This window comes from Ursus arctos, unplaced genomic scaffold, assembly GCF_023065955.2.
Source record: "Ursus arctos isolate Adak ecotype North America unplaced genomic scaffold, UrsArc2.0 scaffold_22, whole genome shotgun sequence".
Taxonomy (NCBI): Eukaryota; Metazoa; Chordata; class Mammalia; order Carnivora; family Ursidae; genus Ursus; species Ursus arctos.
The window spans coordinates 59,596,166-59,613,693 of record NW_026622897.1 but is presented as its reverse complement, the minus strand read 5'-3'; the positions used below and the strand labels follow the sequence as shown (position 1 = coordinate 59,613,693).

Sequence of the window (17,528 nt, the reverse complement as noted above, 5' to 3'; positions counted from 1 at the left end):
AACTACCCTACAATCAAGCTATCACACTACTAAGCATTTACCCAAAAAATGCAAAAACACTAATTCGAAGGGATACAAGCATCCCGATGTTTATAGCAGCTTTATTTACAACAGCTGCATCATGGAAGCAGTCCAACTGTCCATCAAGAGATGAATGGATAAAGAAAATGGGGGGTATATATACACATATATATAATGGAGTATTACTCAGCCATAAAAAAGAATGAAATTTTGTCATTTGCAACAACATGGATGGAGCTACAGAGAATAATGCTAAGAGAAATAAGCCAGTCAGAAAGACAAATATATGATTTCACTCATATGTAGCATTTAAGAAACGAAACAAATGGGCAAAGTGGAAAAAACCAAGGAAGAGACTCAACTATAGAGAACAAATTATTGGTTACCAGAGGGAAGTTGGGTGGGAGGTGGGGGATGGGTGAAACAGGTGATGGGGATTAAAGACTACATTAATCATGATAAGCACTAAGTAATGTATAGAATTGCGAAATCACTATGTTGTACACCTGAAACCAATATAACATTGTATGTTAACTATATTGGAATTAAAATTTAAGACAATAAAAATAGTCTCAACTTGTTTTTCTTCAAGTGCTTGTTTATAACAACCATTTGTTTAAATGTCTATTTCCTGGGACACTAGGTGGCTCAGTTGGTTAAGCGTCTGCCTTCGGCTCAGGTCATGATCCTAGGGTCCTGGGATCAAGTCCTGCATCAGGCTCTTTGCTCAGCAGGGAGCCTGCTTCTCCCTCTGCCTCTGCCTGCTGCTCCCCCTGCTTGTGCTCTGTCTCTCTCCCTCTGACAAATAAAATAAATAAATAAATAAATAAATAAATAAATAAATAAATAAATTCCCTGTTTCCCCTGCTCCCTGTGTGCAGGCTAGAGCCAACTTTTTCTTCTGTGCATACCCTGTATTTATCAGAGCCTCATACTTATTCAATCTTCAATAAAGTTTTGTTGAATGGAGATATTTTTTTTAAACTTTCCTTCCTGGACAGCATTCTTCTAAAGAGAAGGAAGGAAGAATCATATAGGAGCAAGTGGGCTACAGATATAAGTTTAAGTTCCCTCCCAACTCCCCAAACTCAAAGACAAACCAGGAAAAAGGGATGAGAAAAAGAAGGGAAAAGGAGAGAGAAAGATAAGGTGTTCTTTCCTTTTCTGAAAAGAAATCTGAATGGCCTTGCAGAAGGGCAATTTGGGATGAATCCTAAGTCATATACTACAACTCAAATGATGTAGAGAAATACTTTACTCTCCTTATTTTATTCTGGAATCTAATATCCCTACCAAATCCCTATCCACTGGTTAGCAGGAGTAAATAATTAATCAGTTTCAATCTAGTTTAAATTTAATCCAATCTGACATTTTAAATATACTCTTAGGAAGTGTTTGATCTTTATTGGATAAAATAATGCTTGATTACTTACAGAGCCTCTCCTTTCCCTGCATCTCTCCCCCAAAAAATACAGTGCTAAGAATGTACACTTCTGTAATCTCCTGGCATGGAGAAGAGACTCAAGCGTTCTTGTGGTGGCTGCCACCTGCTGGTATCTGGAACACTGTCCTTTATGCACCTAACTGCTGAGCATTTTGCAGGATGCTGCTGCTGAATTGGCTAGTTAACACAGAGTCTAGACTTTTGGCAAGGACAATGCTCCTGAGCTGCTGATGCTGTACCAAGGATTCTTCTGGCTGCAGAACATGAAGTTTACTGTCACATCTTCCACCTCAAAAGTTGGCCCAGCAATCCAGCTCAGGGTTGAATCAACTCACTCTGTTATGGTAGGCATATGACAGCCCAGTGGGATTCAATTAAGCATCCACAGCACATAAAAACTCAGGGCATCTAGAGGCGCCTAGGTGGCTCAGTCATCGGGCATCTGCCTTCAGCTTGGGTCATGATCCCGGCGTCCTGGGATTGAGCCCCAAGTCTGTGTGGGCTTCCTGCTCAATGGGAAGCCTGCTTCTCCCTCTCCAGCTCCCCCCGCTTATATTCCCTCTCTCGCTGTCTCTGTCAAATAAATAAAATTAAAAGAAAGAAAGAAAGAAAGAAAGAAAGAAAGAAAGAAAGAAAGAAAGAAAGAAAGAAAGAAAAAACCTTCATGACATCTTTATAAAGTTAAACCCCAGGGCCTCCCTCTACCTGACCATGTGACTGCATACTACATTTCTGTGACTGAGTCCTAAAGTTAATACATGGCAAAATCCATTCTGGACATCAAAGACTAATATTACTTCAGGCTTATTTCTTTCTATATTTCAAAATTCTAATCTCCCTCCTGACAAATGAATGCCTCTGATGGACTAAAGAAAAACCCTAATCACGCCACCTTCATCCACATCCTTAACCCCAATTTTGTTGTGTCTGATTACTACAAAGCCTGTGCTCTTTTAACTTCACCTCCAGACCTTTAGACTGGAAAGTTTAAGGAGGTTTGAAAATTAGGAGGAGACAGACTGGAAGAAAACTGCCTAGTCACATCACATCATCATACTGGTCTTGAATTCTCACAGAAACATCCATATCTATTGTTAAAATCCTTTATTGTAATTAAGAATCAGACATTTCGGAAGCTTGACCATTCATTCAATACACATTCACAGAGCACCTACTATGTGCAACGTACTCTGACAATGTATAACCTGCTATAACTTTCCTATTGCTGCTCTGACAAACTACCACAGACTTGGTGGCTTAAAACAACAGATCAATTCTCTTACAGTTCTGGAGGCATAAGGTACAAAAATGAGTCTTAAGGGGCTAATTTACTGGGGATGAGTTAGTGGCAGGGCCACATTCCTTTTGAACATTCCAGGGGAAAGTCTACTTTCTTGCATTTTCCAGCTTCTCTGAGGCTGCCCACATTCCTAGGCTTATTACCCACTTCCATCATCAAAGCCAGCAATGGCCAGGCAAGTTTTCCTCACGGTGCATCATTCCACCTTTGACCCTCCTGCCTCCCTCTTGTAAGGACCCTGTGATTACACTGGGCGCACCTGGATAATCCAAGCTACTCTCTCCACCTCAAAATCTTTAATCATACCTGCAAAATTATTTCTGTCATGTAAGTTAACATGTTTGCAGGTTCTGGGGATTAGGGTATGAACATGTTTGGGGGGTCTTTGTTCATCAATACAACACCTATCAGGGAGAAATAACCCTTAGTGAGTCAGAAGCCTATAAAAGAATATAGCTTTTCTGCCTCTTTCTTTTTTTAACTAGAATATAAATTACACTAAAAAAACCACACAGGTTACATGTGTACAGCTCAATGAATTATCACAAAACACTCAGGTCAAGTTGTGGAACATTATCAACATCCCAGAATCCATCCCCACCCACCCGATCACCCTCAATCATGCCCTCTTCTCATCACTATACCTTCTCTACTCCTGAGGTTCAACCATAGATTAATCCTGGTTTTGAATAGGCAATTGGAATGATACAGTGTATATGTTGTGTGTCTAACTTCCTTCACTCAACATTGTGAGATTTATCTATGTTGCTAAGTGGGGCTATAGTTCATTTTCATCATTGTATAATATCCCATTATATGACAATGATGCAATTTATTTACTCATTATACTATTGATGGACATTTGGGTTGTTTCCACCTCGGGTATATTTTTAATAGTACTGCTATAAGCACTCTTATATATGTCTTTTGTTATCTATCTATACACATTTACATTAGATATCTACTAGGAGTAGAACTACTAGGTCATAGTAGAAGACTACCTATCTATATCCTATATATAGCTTCAACTTCGGTAGAGAACACCAACCAATTTTTTAAGTTGCGGTGCCAATTTATATCCCTACTAGTCATGTACGAGAGTTCCAGTTGCTTTTCATATTTACAACACTTACAGGGGAGTGCACAGGGAAATGAAGTATTATCAGTCTTTTTAGTTTTAGACATTCTGGGGATGTAACACTATCTCAATCTAATTTTGATATTCGTTTCCCTGATTACTATGAGGTTGTGCATCTTCTTATGCTTTATTGACTATTTGGATAATCACTTTTATAAAGTGCCTGCTCAAGTCTTTTGTCCATTTTTATTTTGTGAGGATTTTATAGGAGTTTTTTTGCTTGTTTTACATATTCTACACAGAAGCCCTTTGTCAGTTATATGTGTTGCATACATGGCTTCTGTAGGGCCAAGGGCAGGCTGCCCCAAGACGCCCCATTTTGGCATATTGATTATTTTAAAAAGTTACTTGAGAGCCTGTGCAAGAAAAACACTCACTCTCCTCTGTTCTGTTGAAAGCAGAAAATACATCTCCCATATGAAGGGTGCCTCCCTGTACCAGGAGGTAAAGAGACATCCTTATCACTAGAGATGGGAAATTTGGAGCTGAGAAGGCTATATAAACAACCCTTGTTACTTTTTACTAATTTACTATCTCAGCCCAAAGTCTGTTTAGAATTCCTTTTTTTTTTTTTTTTAAGATTTTATTTATTTGACAGAGACAGCCAGCGAGAAAGGGAATACAAGCAGGGGGAGTGGGAAAGGAAGAAGCAGGCTCCTAGTGGAGGAGCCTGATGTGGGGCTCGATCCCAGAACGCTGGGATCACGCCCTGAGCCGAAGGCAGATGCTTAACGACTACGCCACCCAGGCGTCCCTAGAATTCCTTTAATTGAAGTTCCTAAAGTTATCTTTGTCCTATCAATTTCTCACAGATTTATTGTCTCTTTGTCTTAAAAATTATACAAACTCCCTGCCTTGGTCATTTCTTTAGGTTTCAACTGCATTATTGGGCCTCCATGCACATGTAATAAAATTTTGGATTATTTTTGTCCTGTTGATCTATCACATGCCAAATTTTTTAATAGATTTTATTTATATATTTATTTGAGAGAGAGAGCAAGAGAAGGAGCAGGGGGAGGGGCACAGGAAGAGGGAGAAGCAGACTTCCCGCCGAGCAGGGAGCCTGATGTGGGACTTGACCCCAGGACTCAATCACAGGACTCGATCCCAGGACTCTGGGATCATGACCTGAGCCGAAGACAAGACGCTTACCTGACTGAGCCACCCAGGTGCCACTATTGCATGTAAATTTAATTCTTAGTCCATCTTGAAGTCTTTGAAAGGATAGAGAAGAATTTGTCTTTCCCTTCACTTCTCTGCCACAAAAATATGTATATAAAATTGAAATTTAAATATCAATTGATTTCTTATGGATTAAGTTATCATTTCCATTTTTGTTAGTACACAACAAAATATTTCATAAATCTGTGATAAATAAGTCTTAAACATAAAGAGTAAATTGTTACCGAAAATACATCACCCAAAGAAATGGATGGGCAGGGTTTTTTTAATTAGTTCATGTATCCTTAGACAAATAATACCCAATGCTAAAGTGAGACTGAGTTCAGTGGAGATTAACAGCAAAAAAAAAAAGAAAAGGAAAAGAAGAAGATGATGATGATGAAGACGACAAAGAAGGTATAGGGCCACTTGGAAGAGCAGGGTGTAAGAAGGTATATTAATTATTGTTGTTTAGGGCATTTTTACAGAATTAACACATTCAAGTAAATCTAAATCTCTTAAGTAGATGGTAGGAATGAATAAATGACCAGAGAATTAGTTGAAAAATGACAGCAATTAAAAGAGGTTAGCCAGAACAAAAATGATATGCATTCACAGTACCCAAACTTTAATCAAAAGCCAATGAAAGAACGTTATGGTATTCAACTTTTACCTCAATAAAGCTGTTTGGTTTTTTTAAAGTGAATTAAGGGGCACCTGGGTGGCAGAGTCGGTTGAATGTCTGACTCTTGGTTTTGGCTCAAGTCCTGATCTCAGGGTTGTGAGATTAAGCCCCACATCAGCATGGAGTCTGCTCAAGTTCCTTTCTTTCTCTTCCTCTGCCCCTTCCCCTCAACCCATGGATGCACGTGTTCTCTCTCTCTCAAATAAAACTTTTTAAAAAAAAAGAAAAAGCCAATTAAAATATTTCTTCTATGAATCTGAATAAATGTTCCTGATTAACTTACCTTCAATATATATTGCTTTTCCTTTTAGATGCAACATTAAACTATAAAAAATAAACAATTTTCATCTCCTAATTCCTGAAATTATATGAAATATGCAACTGTCAGGGAGCAAGAATTCCTGTCCCCTCAGATTCTTCTAGCTAGACTAAGAATCAAATAACATGAGACACATTAACAGGAGAAAATCAAATTTAATAGTGTATATACAGGGAATCCACACAGACATGGAAATTCCAAAGACACTCAAGCAAAATGAGGTCTATGTGTGTATACATGTGTGTGTGTATATATATATAGAGAGAGAGAGAGTGAGAGAGAGAGTATATATATATATCATTTCTGAACTAAGGAGAAAGAGGTAGGGATCTGGGATTTCAAAGGAAAGGAATGCACTTCACAGGGTGATAAGAAGAGCAGATGGGTAGTTGGGAAGGTGGCAGCAGAGTAGGATGACCCTAGACTCTATCAAATCATCCTAAATGCCCCAGAAATCAACCTGAAGATTGGCAGAACAAACTCCACAACCAAAGGAAGAGAAGAGGAAACACTGAAGAAGGTAGGAAGTGCGGAGAGATGGTTTGGGAGAGAAACAGATCGTGGCTGCTGCAGTGGGGAGAGAGCCACAGTCACAGAGAAGAGCAAGAGACAGACTAACACACAGGGGAGTGCACGGGGAAAATGATTTCCCATAGCAACTGGCTAGGAAAGTGAGAGGGGCTGAATTTTGTGACTTCTGGCAACTAGTGGAGCTTAAAGACTTAAGTTGTTTATTTTTTTAAATTTTATTCATTTATTTGTCAGAGAGAGAGAACGCACATGCACACAAGCAAGGAGAGTGGCAGCAGAGGGAGAAGCAGGGTCCCCACCAAGCATGGAACCTGATGCGGGACTCGATTCCAGGACCTTGGGACCAATGACCTCAGCTGAAGGTAGACACCCAACCAACTGAGCCACTCAGGCATCCCTAAAGCCTGAAGTTGTAAAGGTCCCTGGGCTTGGCTTGGGAGAGCCCAGAAGCAGTGGGACTGCTCTTAGAGAGAAGGCAGGCAAACAGCCCGCAGACATTCAGCCTGGACACAGCAATCTAAAGAGCGCCTACAGCACAAAGTGGGGAGAATATTTGCTTATCTCTAAGCACATCCCAGAGAGGAAGTGTTAACAGAGAGGCCCCTCCAGGAACAAAGGAACTGGCAGCTGCCCTTTCCCTCCCCCAGCCCTCAGCATAAGCGCAGGGCCCCCATCAGAAACCAGCACAGCGCCTAACTTGCTTACACCAGGCCCTGACCCCTTGCATTCTAGTGGAACTGTCCCTCCCAGGATGCTTGCTTGAGTACCAGCAGGAGGGAGGAGACTCCCCCATAAGATGGGCCCAACCCCTGCCAATACCTCATCTCCCAACATGGAAATTTTGTGAGGTCTTGGTTCCTGTGGCAGCACCAGTGACAGGTCTCATTTCACAAGCAGACCAGAACACAACGAGTTAAAACTCATCACATTCAGGCGAGGGACCAAACACTGCCCCCAGCAGGGACGGAGGGCCTCTGCAGATGACTGGCCTGCAGGATAGAGCAACCAGAACACAACCGCAGAGCACATGCCAGGCACACACTGAGAACGATCCTGGAAGGACCAGATCCTGGAGAACACAGTACACTACACTGCAGAGCACTACAGGACTTCTTCTTCATAAAGCCATTACCCTCAAGAACAGGAGATGTAGCTCACTTTCCTAACACACACCAACAGGCACAGAGAGTGAAACAGATATAAGTAACATGCCTCATGGAGAATTTAAAGCAATGATCATAAGGATACTCACCAGATTTGAAACAAGAATGAAGGACATCAGTGAGACCATTAACACAGAGATACACAATAATGTACCAGAGATAAAAGGCTCAATAAAAGAAATGAGAAACACGCTTGATGGAATGAACAGCAGGCTGGAAGAAGCAGAGGAACAAATTAATGACCTAGAAGACAGAGTAATGGAACAAAAGAGAGAAAAAAGAATTATGCAAAATGAGAATAGACTTAGGGAACTCCGTGACTCCATCAAACGTAGTAATATTTCTATTACAGGAGTCCCAGGAGAAGAGAGAAAAGGGGGCAGAAAATTTATTTGAAGAGGTAATAGCTAAAAACTTCTCTAATCTGGGAAAGGAAACAGATATCCAGGAGGCACAGAGAACCCCCAACAAAATCAACAAAAGCACATCCATACCAAGACATATTGTAATTAGGGGAGCCTGGGTGGCTCAGCCGTTAAGCATCTGCCTTCCGCTCTGGTCATGATCCCAGGGTCCTGGGATTGAGCCCTGCATCGGTCTCCCTGCTTGGCAGGAAGCCTGCTTCTCCCTCTCACACTCCCCTTGCTTGTGTTCTCTCTTGCTGTCTCTCCCTGTCAAATAAATAAAAATAAAATCTTTAAAAAAAAAAAAGGACATATTGTAATTAAAATGGCAAAATGTAGTGATAAAGAAAAAATTTTGAAAGCAGCGAGACAAAAGATGGTTACATATAACGGAAACCCCACAGGGCTATCAGCAGATTTTTCAGCAGATGGAATCACTGAATCACTATATTGCACACCTGAACCTAATATAACACTGTATGTTAACTATACTAGAAATAAAATAAAAAGTAAAATAAAAAGAGCAGATGTTTGGTAATGAGATGTTTGCCCTACCATACAGATGGGTAACTCAGATAAAATTTATCTCTGTTAATAATTCTTATTCTGGGAAAGACCCCCAATTTAGATTTTTCTGCATGATTAAGGGAGGGACAAAACTTTCTCTTGAGCTCACAGGGTCTCAAGTGTCTTCAGCTGAAAATAACCCACATGCCAAAGTGGCACATGGGGGAGGGGGGTGACTGTCCTGAACACCCTCACAACTGAGACTTAAGTGAATAAAGATACTCATTGAGTTTTTTTTCATTGCTGAAATTAATGAAAACACAGAACACATTTTGTAGGTTATTTCTCAGCATGATTGTATGTGTGTGTGTGAGAGAGAGAGGGAGAGAGAGTGCGAGTGCATGAGTACACACACAAGCAGGGGGACGGGCAGAGGGAGAGAGGGGCAAAGAATCAAGAAGGCTCCACACTCAGCACAGAGCCCAATGTGGGGCTTCATCTCACAACCCTGAGATCATGACCTGAGCTGAAATCAAGAGTCCAACACTTAACTGACTAAGCCACCCAGGCCCCCCCAGCATGATCTTAATAAATCTTGAATATTCTAACCCTGAGACAGATTAGATAGACAAACTTTTTACTCAGGGAACAGTGTACCGTAATAAGATTCAAGATGGGCAAAAGGAATGGCTTTATTTTTTTAAAAAACGAGAGAAGAGTCGACATGAAAAGTGAGGTGGGAAAAAAGAACCAAAATGCTATTTCTACCTCAGACATATACCCAGGCAAATCAATTTTAGAAGGGACATATGGAGGTTTAGGACCTGGTAAAAATTACCTTAAAACTATCCATACAAGGGTCAGCTGGGTGGCTCAGTCAGTTAAGCATCTGCCTTCAGCTCAGGTCATGATCTCAGGGTCCTGGGATCAAGCCCTGTGTTGGGCTCCCTGCTTGGCGGGAAGTCTGCTTCTCCCTCTCCTTCTGCCACTCCCCCTTGCTCATTCTCACCCAATCTCTCTCTCAAATAAATAAATAAAATATTTTTTAAAAATTATCCGTACATGTGTATCTCTTGCAGAGTCACTGTGTACCCCTAGTGGTGTACATAACTCCTTTTAAAAATAGCTTTCCTAGAATATAAATGCTATGAATGCAGGAACTGGGTGTGACTTTTTTTTTTTTTTAAGATTTTATTTATTTATTTGACAGAGAGACAACCAGTGAGAAAGGGAACACAAGCAGGGGGAGTGGGAGAGGAAGAAGCAGGCTCCCAGCAGAGCAGAGAGCCCGATGCCCGGCTTGATCCCATGAACCTGGGATCACACCCTGAGCTAAAGGCCTCTGAGACCCAACGACTGAGCCACCCAGGCACTCTTGGGTGTGATTTTTTTTTTCCACTGCTTGTGTTGGATATTTTCTGTTTGCCTCCCTAGATATACTTTCCATCCTTCTCTGTCCCAGTCTGTATATCCTGACACTGGGCTCCTTGCCTGAAATAATCCATTTTTTTAACTTCCTTGTCTCACCCTCCTTCTGCCTATAAAAGCTTTCCATTTTATACAACTCTTCAGAGCTCCTTTCTCTTTGCTAGATGGGGTCTTGCTATATTCATGAATTATTGAGTAAAGCCAATTGGATCTTCAAATTTACTCGACTGAATTTTGTTTTTTAACACAAGCAATGTACCTAGCCACATAGTAAATCCTCAATAAATACCTATCAAGTGAAAGACAAGGGGAGGGATAAATAATTGTTCCAGGTAAAGGTGAAATCATCCAGGGACACAGCCAAAAAAAAAAAAAATCTAAATTCTCTTTTTTAAACTTATATTATAAAGACTTAAAAAATATTTTTTAAAAAAGCACAGCACTAGGCTGGAGGTAGAGGAGCAGGAGTGGGAGAGGAGATGCTTGAGTCATAGTCCTTCCCTGACCTTGAAGGACCTTATAATCCCAGCAGCAGGCAGTTCATCTCACTAATAATACAAGGAAATGAAGCAGGGAGGGGAAAGAACACCACATGAAGAGAGTAAGCCAAGCTGGAAACAGCTAGTCATCATTTCCAAAGAGAAACATCACCACAGATGGTTATGCTGATTTCTGTCCAAACTCCACGTCTCTCTACAGCCCTGGACCACCTCAACTTTAGATGCATATATATCAGTAACTTATTTTCCTAAATTTGACTGCTTACAAGATGTCTTGTTTCCATCTGGGATGTGTTTGACTTACAGTTATCCTCAATATCCTAATGACCCTAATTGTGGAAAACTCATTCTGATTCTAATAGGATCACAATTCTATCTGATACCAGACATAGGCCCTATCTTTGTCTAATCCTTCCCAGAACGTTGGATCCAAAGAGGTTTTAAGACCTTGACCTGAAAGTAAAACACATATCAAGAACCAGGTCCTATGATACTTCCAGACATTGAGGATTCTTGGGATAGAACCACAAGCTGTCTTAGGGTCTAACTGACAATTGCTTCCCACCATCACCACCACATCCCTTGCTGAACTCCCTGTACTGGCTCCCAGGACATTGCTTCAAGGGAACTTGAATAGGATGCAGTCATTCAGAGTACAGGAAAAAAGATTATTCTCTACTTAAGACACTTCTGACACCAAAGATTTCCACACCAGGGAATTCTCTAATTTTTTAAAGACACCGCCTGGGGGTCCTACAAGCCAATTCTGATACTAACTACCTGGAGTTAGCATAGACCCCATAGGTTAAGGGCTCAGTCCCCCACTTCAAGTGCCAATTGCAAGTCCCAGGTTGTCACCTATAAAATGGGGGTTCTCGTGATCACCTCCTCAAATTTGGTAATTTGCTACAATGGCAGGGAAGCACTTTTACTTCCTATTACTGGTTTATATAAAAGGTACAACTCAGAAACAGCCAAATGGAAGAGATGCATAGAGCAAGGTATGTAGTAAGCGGTTCAGAGCTTCCATGCCCTCTGTGGGCATGCTAAACCTCCCAGCATTTCAATGCGCTCATCAAGCAGAAGCTCCCCAAACCCCATTGTTTAGGGATCTTATGCAGGCAAATTGACTAAATCATTGGACACTGGTGATTACGCCAATCTCCAACCTCCCCAGAGGAAGGGAAAGCACCAACCCTCCAATCACTCTAATCACTCTAATCACATGGTTAGTGCCTCTGTTAACCAGCCCCCCTCCTCCAAGAGTCACCTCATTAGCATAAATTCAGGTACAATTGAAAGGGGCTTTTATGATAACAAAAGACAGTCTCATTCCCATCACTCAGGAACTTTTCACTCTGTGACAGGACCTGGACAAAGACTATACACACACATATTATATCACATCACACTGGGATAGTTGGGTAGTCTGCAGTAGTGTGGGCAAGTCCAACCCCCTTCTTCCAGCAGAAGCTATGAAGTTTCATGTATAACAATTTTCCATAGACTGGGGTCTTTCTTCTTCAGCTGCTGCAGAATACTGCTTGGGACTACTTTTTTCATCTTTGCCAGACTAGCTACAGTCACTACCAACACGGCCTCAGGAGCTCAGCTTGGATTCTCAACAGAGTTACTCCCAGTCCTGGCTCACCCAGAATACTCAGATTCATCTGAGAACCTTCCTTGGAGGCTCAGCTGGACACTCAGAACCATTTGGTATCTGCTGGGGAGGTAGAAGCAATCTGCCCTTCTTCAAGCAGAAGGAGGTGAACTATCTATAAAGGATTTTAAAATAGTAATAAGACTAGCGGTGCCTGGATGGCTCAGTAAGTTAAACATCTGCCTTCGGCTCAGGTCATGACCCCAGGACCCTAGGATTGAGCCCCAGGTCTGGCTCCCTGATCAGCAGGGTGTTGGCTACTCCCTCTGCCGCTCCCCCCCTTCATGTGCACTCGCTCTCTATCAAATAAATAAAATCTTAAAAAAAAGTTTTATCACCACAGTGATAAAACTAACCAAAAGTCAACCTGATTTTTATCACCTTACACAACAATGCTAAACAGTGTTAGTGATACAATAACCCTCACATAAAAATCTTTTTTTGGTCTAAATTCTAGTTGTTATGCTTACTGCTGAGTTATAATAATATCTATGTAGGCTTCAAATTATCACTTTTTAAATTAATTCACTAACAAATATTTTATTCTACATGAAAAGTTAATTTGAGGAACTATCAATTACACAGTCAAATTCGGCCACATATGTTACTTTTCACAGTAAATTCATAAGAATTTACGACCTTCCAAATTCACTTCTGGTGCATTTTGGACTCTAACCCTTCTAGCAAAACTATAGCCCTACTTTTAAAACGGTAAATTTAAAATAAACAATTTTATTTGCACAAGATTTTTCTTTTCCAAGTTATTTTTTTAATTAATGTATCAGATAAGGCCCGACACAAAAATATCTGCAAACCACCAGAATAAGCCTTGAACAACACACAGTAAAACACCAAGGTTTAAAATTGTTCCATGAATACCAGCTCACAGAAATTGTGGAGAAAGCTATTAACTATGCAACAACAAAATGTAAGGAAACTGACAGAAAAAAAGAATCAAAATTTGAGTACTGCCAGAAGAAACAAGAGATGATGGCTTTCATGGACAAAAATAATAAAGGACAATGCTTGATGCTGTATGTTTTCACAAAGTGGACATTTCTTCTAAACCACTGCATCAAATAATGTCAGTGTCAGTTCATCTTCTCTTGACTTATGCAGAAGAAAATCTTCACAAGATTTTACCACTAGCAATTTATGATGAATTTTCAATTGTGGAAATCCTGAAAGCTGCAAGAATTGATCCCAAAGAAATAAGACACAGACAATATTATAATTTCTGGAATTTATTGTGAAACAGGATTTGTATAAATTTATGCCAACATATCCATATGTTTAAGACTTTACCTAACTACTTCAGACAAAAGAAACTTTTCAAAATTAAAATTAACAAGAAGTGTTCTCTGGTCATCAATGAGTGAGAACAGAGTTACAAATCTAAGTGTGCTATCTACTGAACATAAATATGTTATTAGTCTCCAAAGCCCTAGGAGACTAATACACTGGTCGACAATTTATTGTCTCATAGTCCTGAAAGCTGGAAGTCCAAAATCAATGTGACAGCTGGGCAATGAATTCCTTCAAGGATCTGGGGAAAATTTTGTTCCATGTCTTTCTCTTAGTTTCAGGTGTTTGCCAGCGATCCTTGGCTTCCAACTGCCTAACTGGGATCTCTGACTTCTTGGTCACGTGGCATTCTCCCTGTGTGTCTCTAGTCTTCACATGGTTGTCTTCACTCCGTGGTGTATGTCTCTCCACTTGTGGTTTTTCTGTTTTTTGTTTTTCTTTTTGAGGACACCAGTCATTTGGATTAGATGCCCACTTGACTCCAGTATGACCTCATCTTAATAATTAATTGCAACTGCAATAACCCTATTTCCAAATAAGGTCATATTCTGAGGGGAGTACGGTGCAGGTTGGGAGGGGTTTGGGCTTAACATATCTTTGGAGGGGCAGGGGAAGACACAATTCAACCCACAACAAGGAGTGATTTGGACATAGTGCAAATTTGCAGACATTAAGACTCAAAACAGAAACTAGAAAGTTACTGCACATTAACACAAATGCATTGGTATGTTTTTCACCTTTTAAAAAAATACACGGATGAAGTTAAAAACTATTAACCCGTTACTTTTCCTTTTACTGCTGAATTTTCTAACTGGGATGGTTACTATATGTACTTCAACAAAAGAAAAAGTTCAGTTAACTGCGCTTCTTTTCTGAGCATTATTTGCTATTCGTTTCATTTCCCCATTATTACGGAAAGTAATTTTGTGACAAAAAAACACGCTCAGGGTGTCAGACCCGCGGGCTCGCCACCGCTCGGACCTGGCAGGACCGCCGGCTACAGCGCCCCGACCCCTCCGGGAGGCCCTTCCCCTCACATACTCACTTTCCCAGCAGGCTCCGCGGCGGAGCCTCCCGTCGCCCTAGAGGCCACAAGATGACTGACGCCGCCCAAAAGAAACTCGACGGCCGCTTCGTCTCACACTAGGGGGCGCCTGGTTCCCCAACAGACAAGGAGTGCCTGAGGCCCGCCCCGCTCGCCTCTGGAAGAAGCCAACACCTCTTCTCCGCCCTCCCCCAGATTGCCAACGAGGCAGGCTCTGATACTCATGCGCAAACACGTCCACCACGCACCTAGGTGTGGCGCATGCGTCCTCCCAAAGCCGTCTCCTCGGCGTCTCCCTTCGAGTTTCCAGTTCCGGCCTCACAAGGGCGGAGGGAAAGGAGGAAATATGCGGCTGTCGGTCGCCGCCGCCATCTCCCATGGCCGCGTATTCCGCCGTCTGGGCCTTGGTCCGGAGTCCCGCATCCACCTGTTGCGGAACTTGCTTACAGGCCTGGTGCGACACGAACGCATCGAGGCGTCCTGGGCGCGCGTGGACGAAATGAGGGGCTACGCGGAGAAGGTGAGGGGCGGGGCCACGCAAGGCGAGTGAGCTGGGGGCGGGACCCTTCTGTCTACCACGAGCGTCTGGCCTGAGATGCGGCTGGACTTGGGGGGACAAGTGCGATAGCCCTGGCAATCCCCGCCCAAAGTCTGAATCCCCTAGTATTGACCCCTGTCCTCTGGCCCCTCAAATGGACGACTAGTTAGAGCTGCGGAGTTAGTAGTGGCCTGAGTTGGAGGGATGCTTTGCTAGTGGAATGAATGGGTTGCGGCCCCGCATTAGAGAAGTAAGATTGGCGCCTCCTTTCTTGCTCGGGGTGGATCAGTGATGTTCTGTCCCCTCAGCTCATCGACTATGGGAAGCTGGGAGACACCAACGAACAAGCCATGCGCATGGCTGACTTCTGGCTTACGGTAAGTGCATCCTATCTCGCTCCCAAATCTCATTCTTTGCTCCCTGTGGGGGAGGGGGCGGTTAGAGGGAGGGGGAATTGGGCAGAATTAAGCTAAGACACTCACTTATAGACAAATATTGTGAACTAAATTAGGTGTGATTTAAGTTAGTTTAATGTTATGTGAATCAACCTGCACAATTGCCTGTAACCCCTCTGTGTAACTTTGACTCTACCGCATTAGGGGGTGGGAGAGTTTTGTGTGAATGTGTTTGGACCCCACTTTTGGAAGTGCTGAAAGTTAAATGTGTCTCCACGGTGGTGCCTGACTCTGCTCTCTCCTGGATAACTCTCCCTCTCTAGGAGAAAGACTTGATCCCAAAGCTGTTTCAAGTACTGGCCCCTCGGTACCAAGGTCAGAATGGGGGCTACACGAGAATGCTGCAGATCCCAAATCGGAGTAAGCAGGATCGGGCCAAGATGGCAGTGATCGAGTATAAGGGGAACTGCCTCCCACCCCTGCCCCTGCCTCGCAGAGACAGCAACCTTACACTTCTAAACCAGCTGCTTCAGGGGTTGCGGCAGGACCAGAAAGCAAGCATCCACGGCTCCCACACAGCTCAAACACCAGGGATTTAATTGGGGCCAGAGGGTGTGTGGCACGCTCATCAATGCCCATGATCACAGGCCTTTGGAGCTCTTTTAATCTCTTAAGAAGAACTGGAGCTAGAGTTGTTAACGGACAGTGTTAATGGAGACAAGAAGCTTCTGGGAGCCAGATAATCATCTTTGCAGTAGATAAAATTCCTTGTATAAATATATGTATGTATATGGGTTTCTTTTTTTCTGCCGTTGGGATTTCGGGGAATGAGAACTATCCAAATGCTCAGTCTCCGTGGGCTAGTAAATTCACTGCTTATGTTTCTGGCTCTTGTTCTGGGTTGTGTTTGGTTAGGACAATTTTGTTTTTCTTAATGCCAGTTTTTATGGGGCTTATATCCTATAATTCCAAACTGGCCTCCAAAGGTGATTGAGTTTTGACATCTAGCAAAGAGACTCAGCCCCTGGGATTTCTTAGAGAAAGATTACTTCCTGACAGGGTAGGAGAGTGAACATCTAAAACTGAATCTTCCATAATAATCTGGTACCTTAGGAAACTTCAAGGAACACTACAGCTATTTCTCTGTTTCTAGGCAGGATCACATATGACCCTCGTGTGCTCCCCTCAGCCCCAAATAGTCCTCAGAGGAGAGGATCTAAGAACTCAGATGTACCACCTTTCTGGCCAAGCATTCAGTAAAGGATAAGCTCCTTCCTCTTGGAGTGGGAGTGGGGGGGGGGGGGGTGGGAGAATAAAGAGAGGGTTTAGGTGGGAGGAGGGTTAGAAAGTTAAATGTGCTGGGAATTTCCTGGAAGTTTTTATTGTTGTCAAAACTGGGCTTCTCTGGGAACTCAGAAAAGGGAAATCCGGCTTCAGAATGGCCAGAGCATATGAGAAGTAGGAAGCTCCTTGATATCCACTAATTATTGTGAAGCCGGTCTTAGCCCAGCCAGGCTGCCCATGCCTCAGGCTCAGAGGTTTGACTAGGGTAGTAGTCATGGAAGGCTTGGAACTATCATCCCTGCCTGAACACTTGACATCAAGGCCTGACAGTTCCCATATCTCTAGTACAGTGAAAAGAAGAGATTTTATCTTAGGTTGGCTCTTCAGAGTGTATTTGGCCTGCTAAAGCCAACCATTGTCAGAAAGTAAGGGTGAGGATAGAAGGGGTCAGCGGTCTAACAGGTAGCTATTAGCTTCAGGGACAGAGCTATTCTGTGCTATTTCACTGCAACTGTTCAAGTCTTAAGATTCATCTGCTCCCAACAGGATTCTCCCATCTCTTTGCCTCTAATTTGTCCTTCATGCTATTCTCAGAAAGCTCTTTCTGACATATTTTGAGTTACATATAGTAGACACTCAAAAGTATTTATTCAATAAACCTACAATTCTGAATGCTTCCCCAAAATTCACCCACTTCCTG

General features: G+C 42.3%; 1 protein-coding gene across 1 annotated transcript; it reads left to right on the top strand.

The window, feature by feature from the left end:
- The first annotated feature begins 13,988 nt into the window (after positions 1-13,988).
- MRPL17 (mitochondrial ribosomal protein L17) lies at positions 13,989-16,431 on the top strand. Its single transcript, XM_026486220.4, has 3 exons — positions 13,989-15,131; positions 15,458-15,526; positions 15,868-16,431. The coding sequence occupies exons 1-3, from the start codon at positions 14,835-14,837 to the stop codon at positions 16,141-16,143; spliced, it is 642 nt and encodes a 213-aa protein (XP_026342005.2). The 5' UTR covers positions 13,989-14,834; the 3' UTR covers positions 16,144-16,431.
- The last annotated feature ends 1,097 nt before the right edge of the window (positions 16,432-17,528 follow it).

Coding starts and splice junctions, on each gene's coding strand:
- MRPL17 (XM_026486220.4), top strand. CDS start 14,835: ATGCGCAAACACGTCCACCACGCACCTAGGTGTGGCGCATGCGTCCTC. Junction 15,132..15,457: donor TGAGGGGCTACGCGGAGAAG/GTGAGGGGCGGG, acceptor CTGTCCCCTCAG/CTCATCGACTATGGGAAGCT. Junction 15,527..15,867: donor TGGCTGACTTCTGGCTTACG/GTAAGTGCATCC, acceptor CTCCCTCTCTAG/GAGAAAGACTTGATCCCAAA.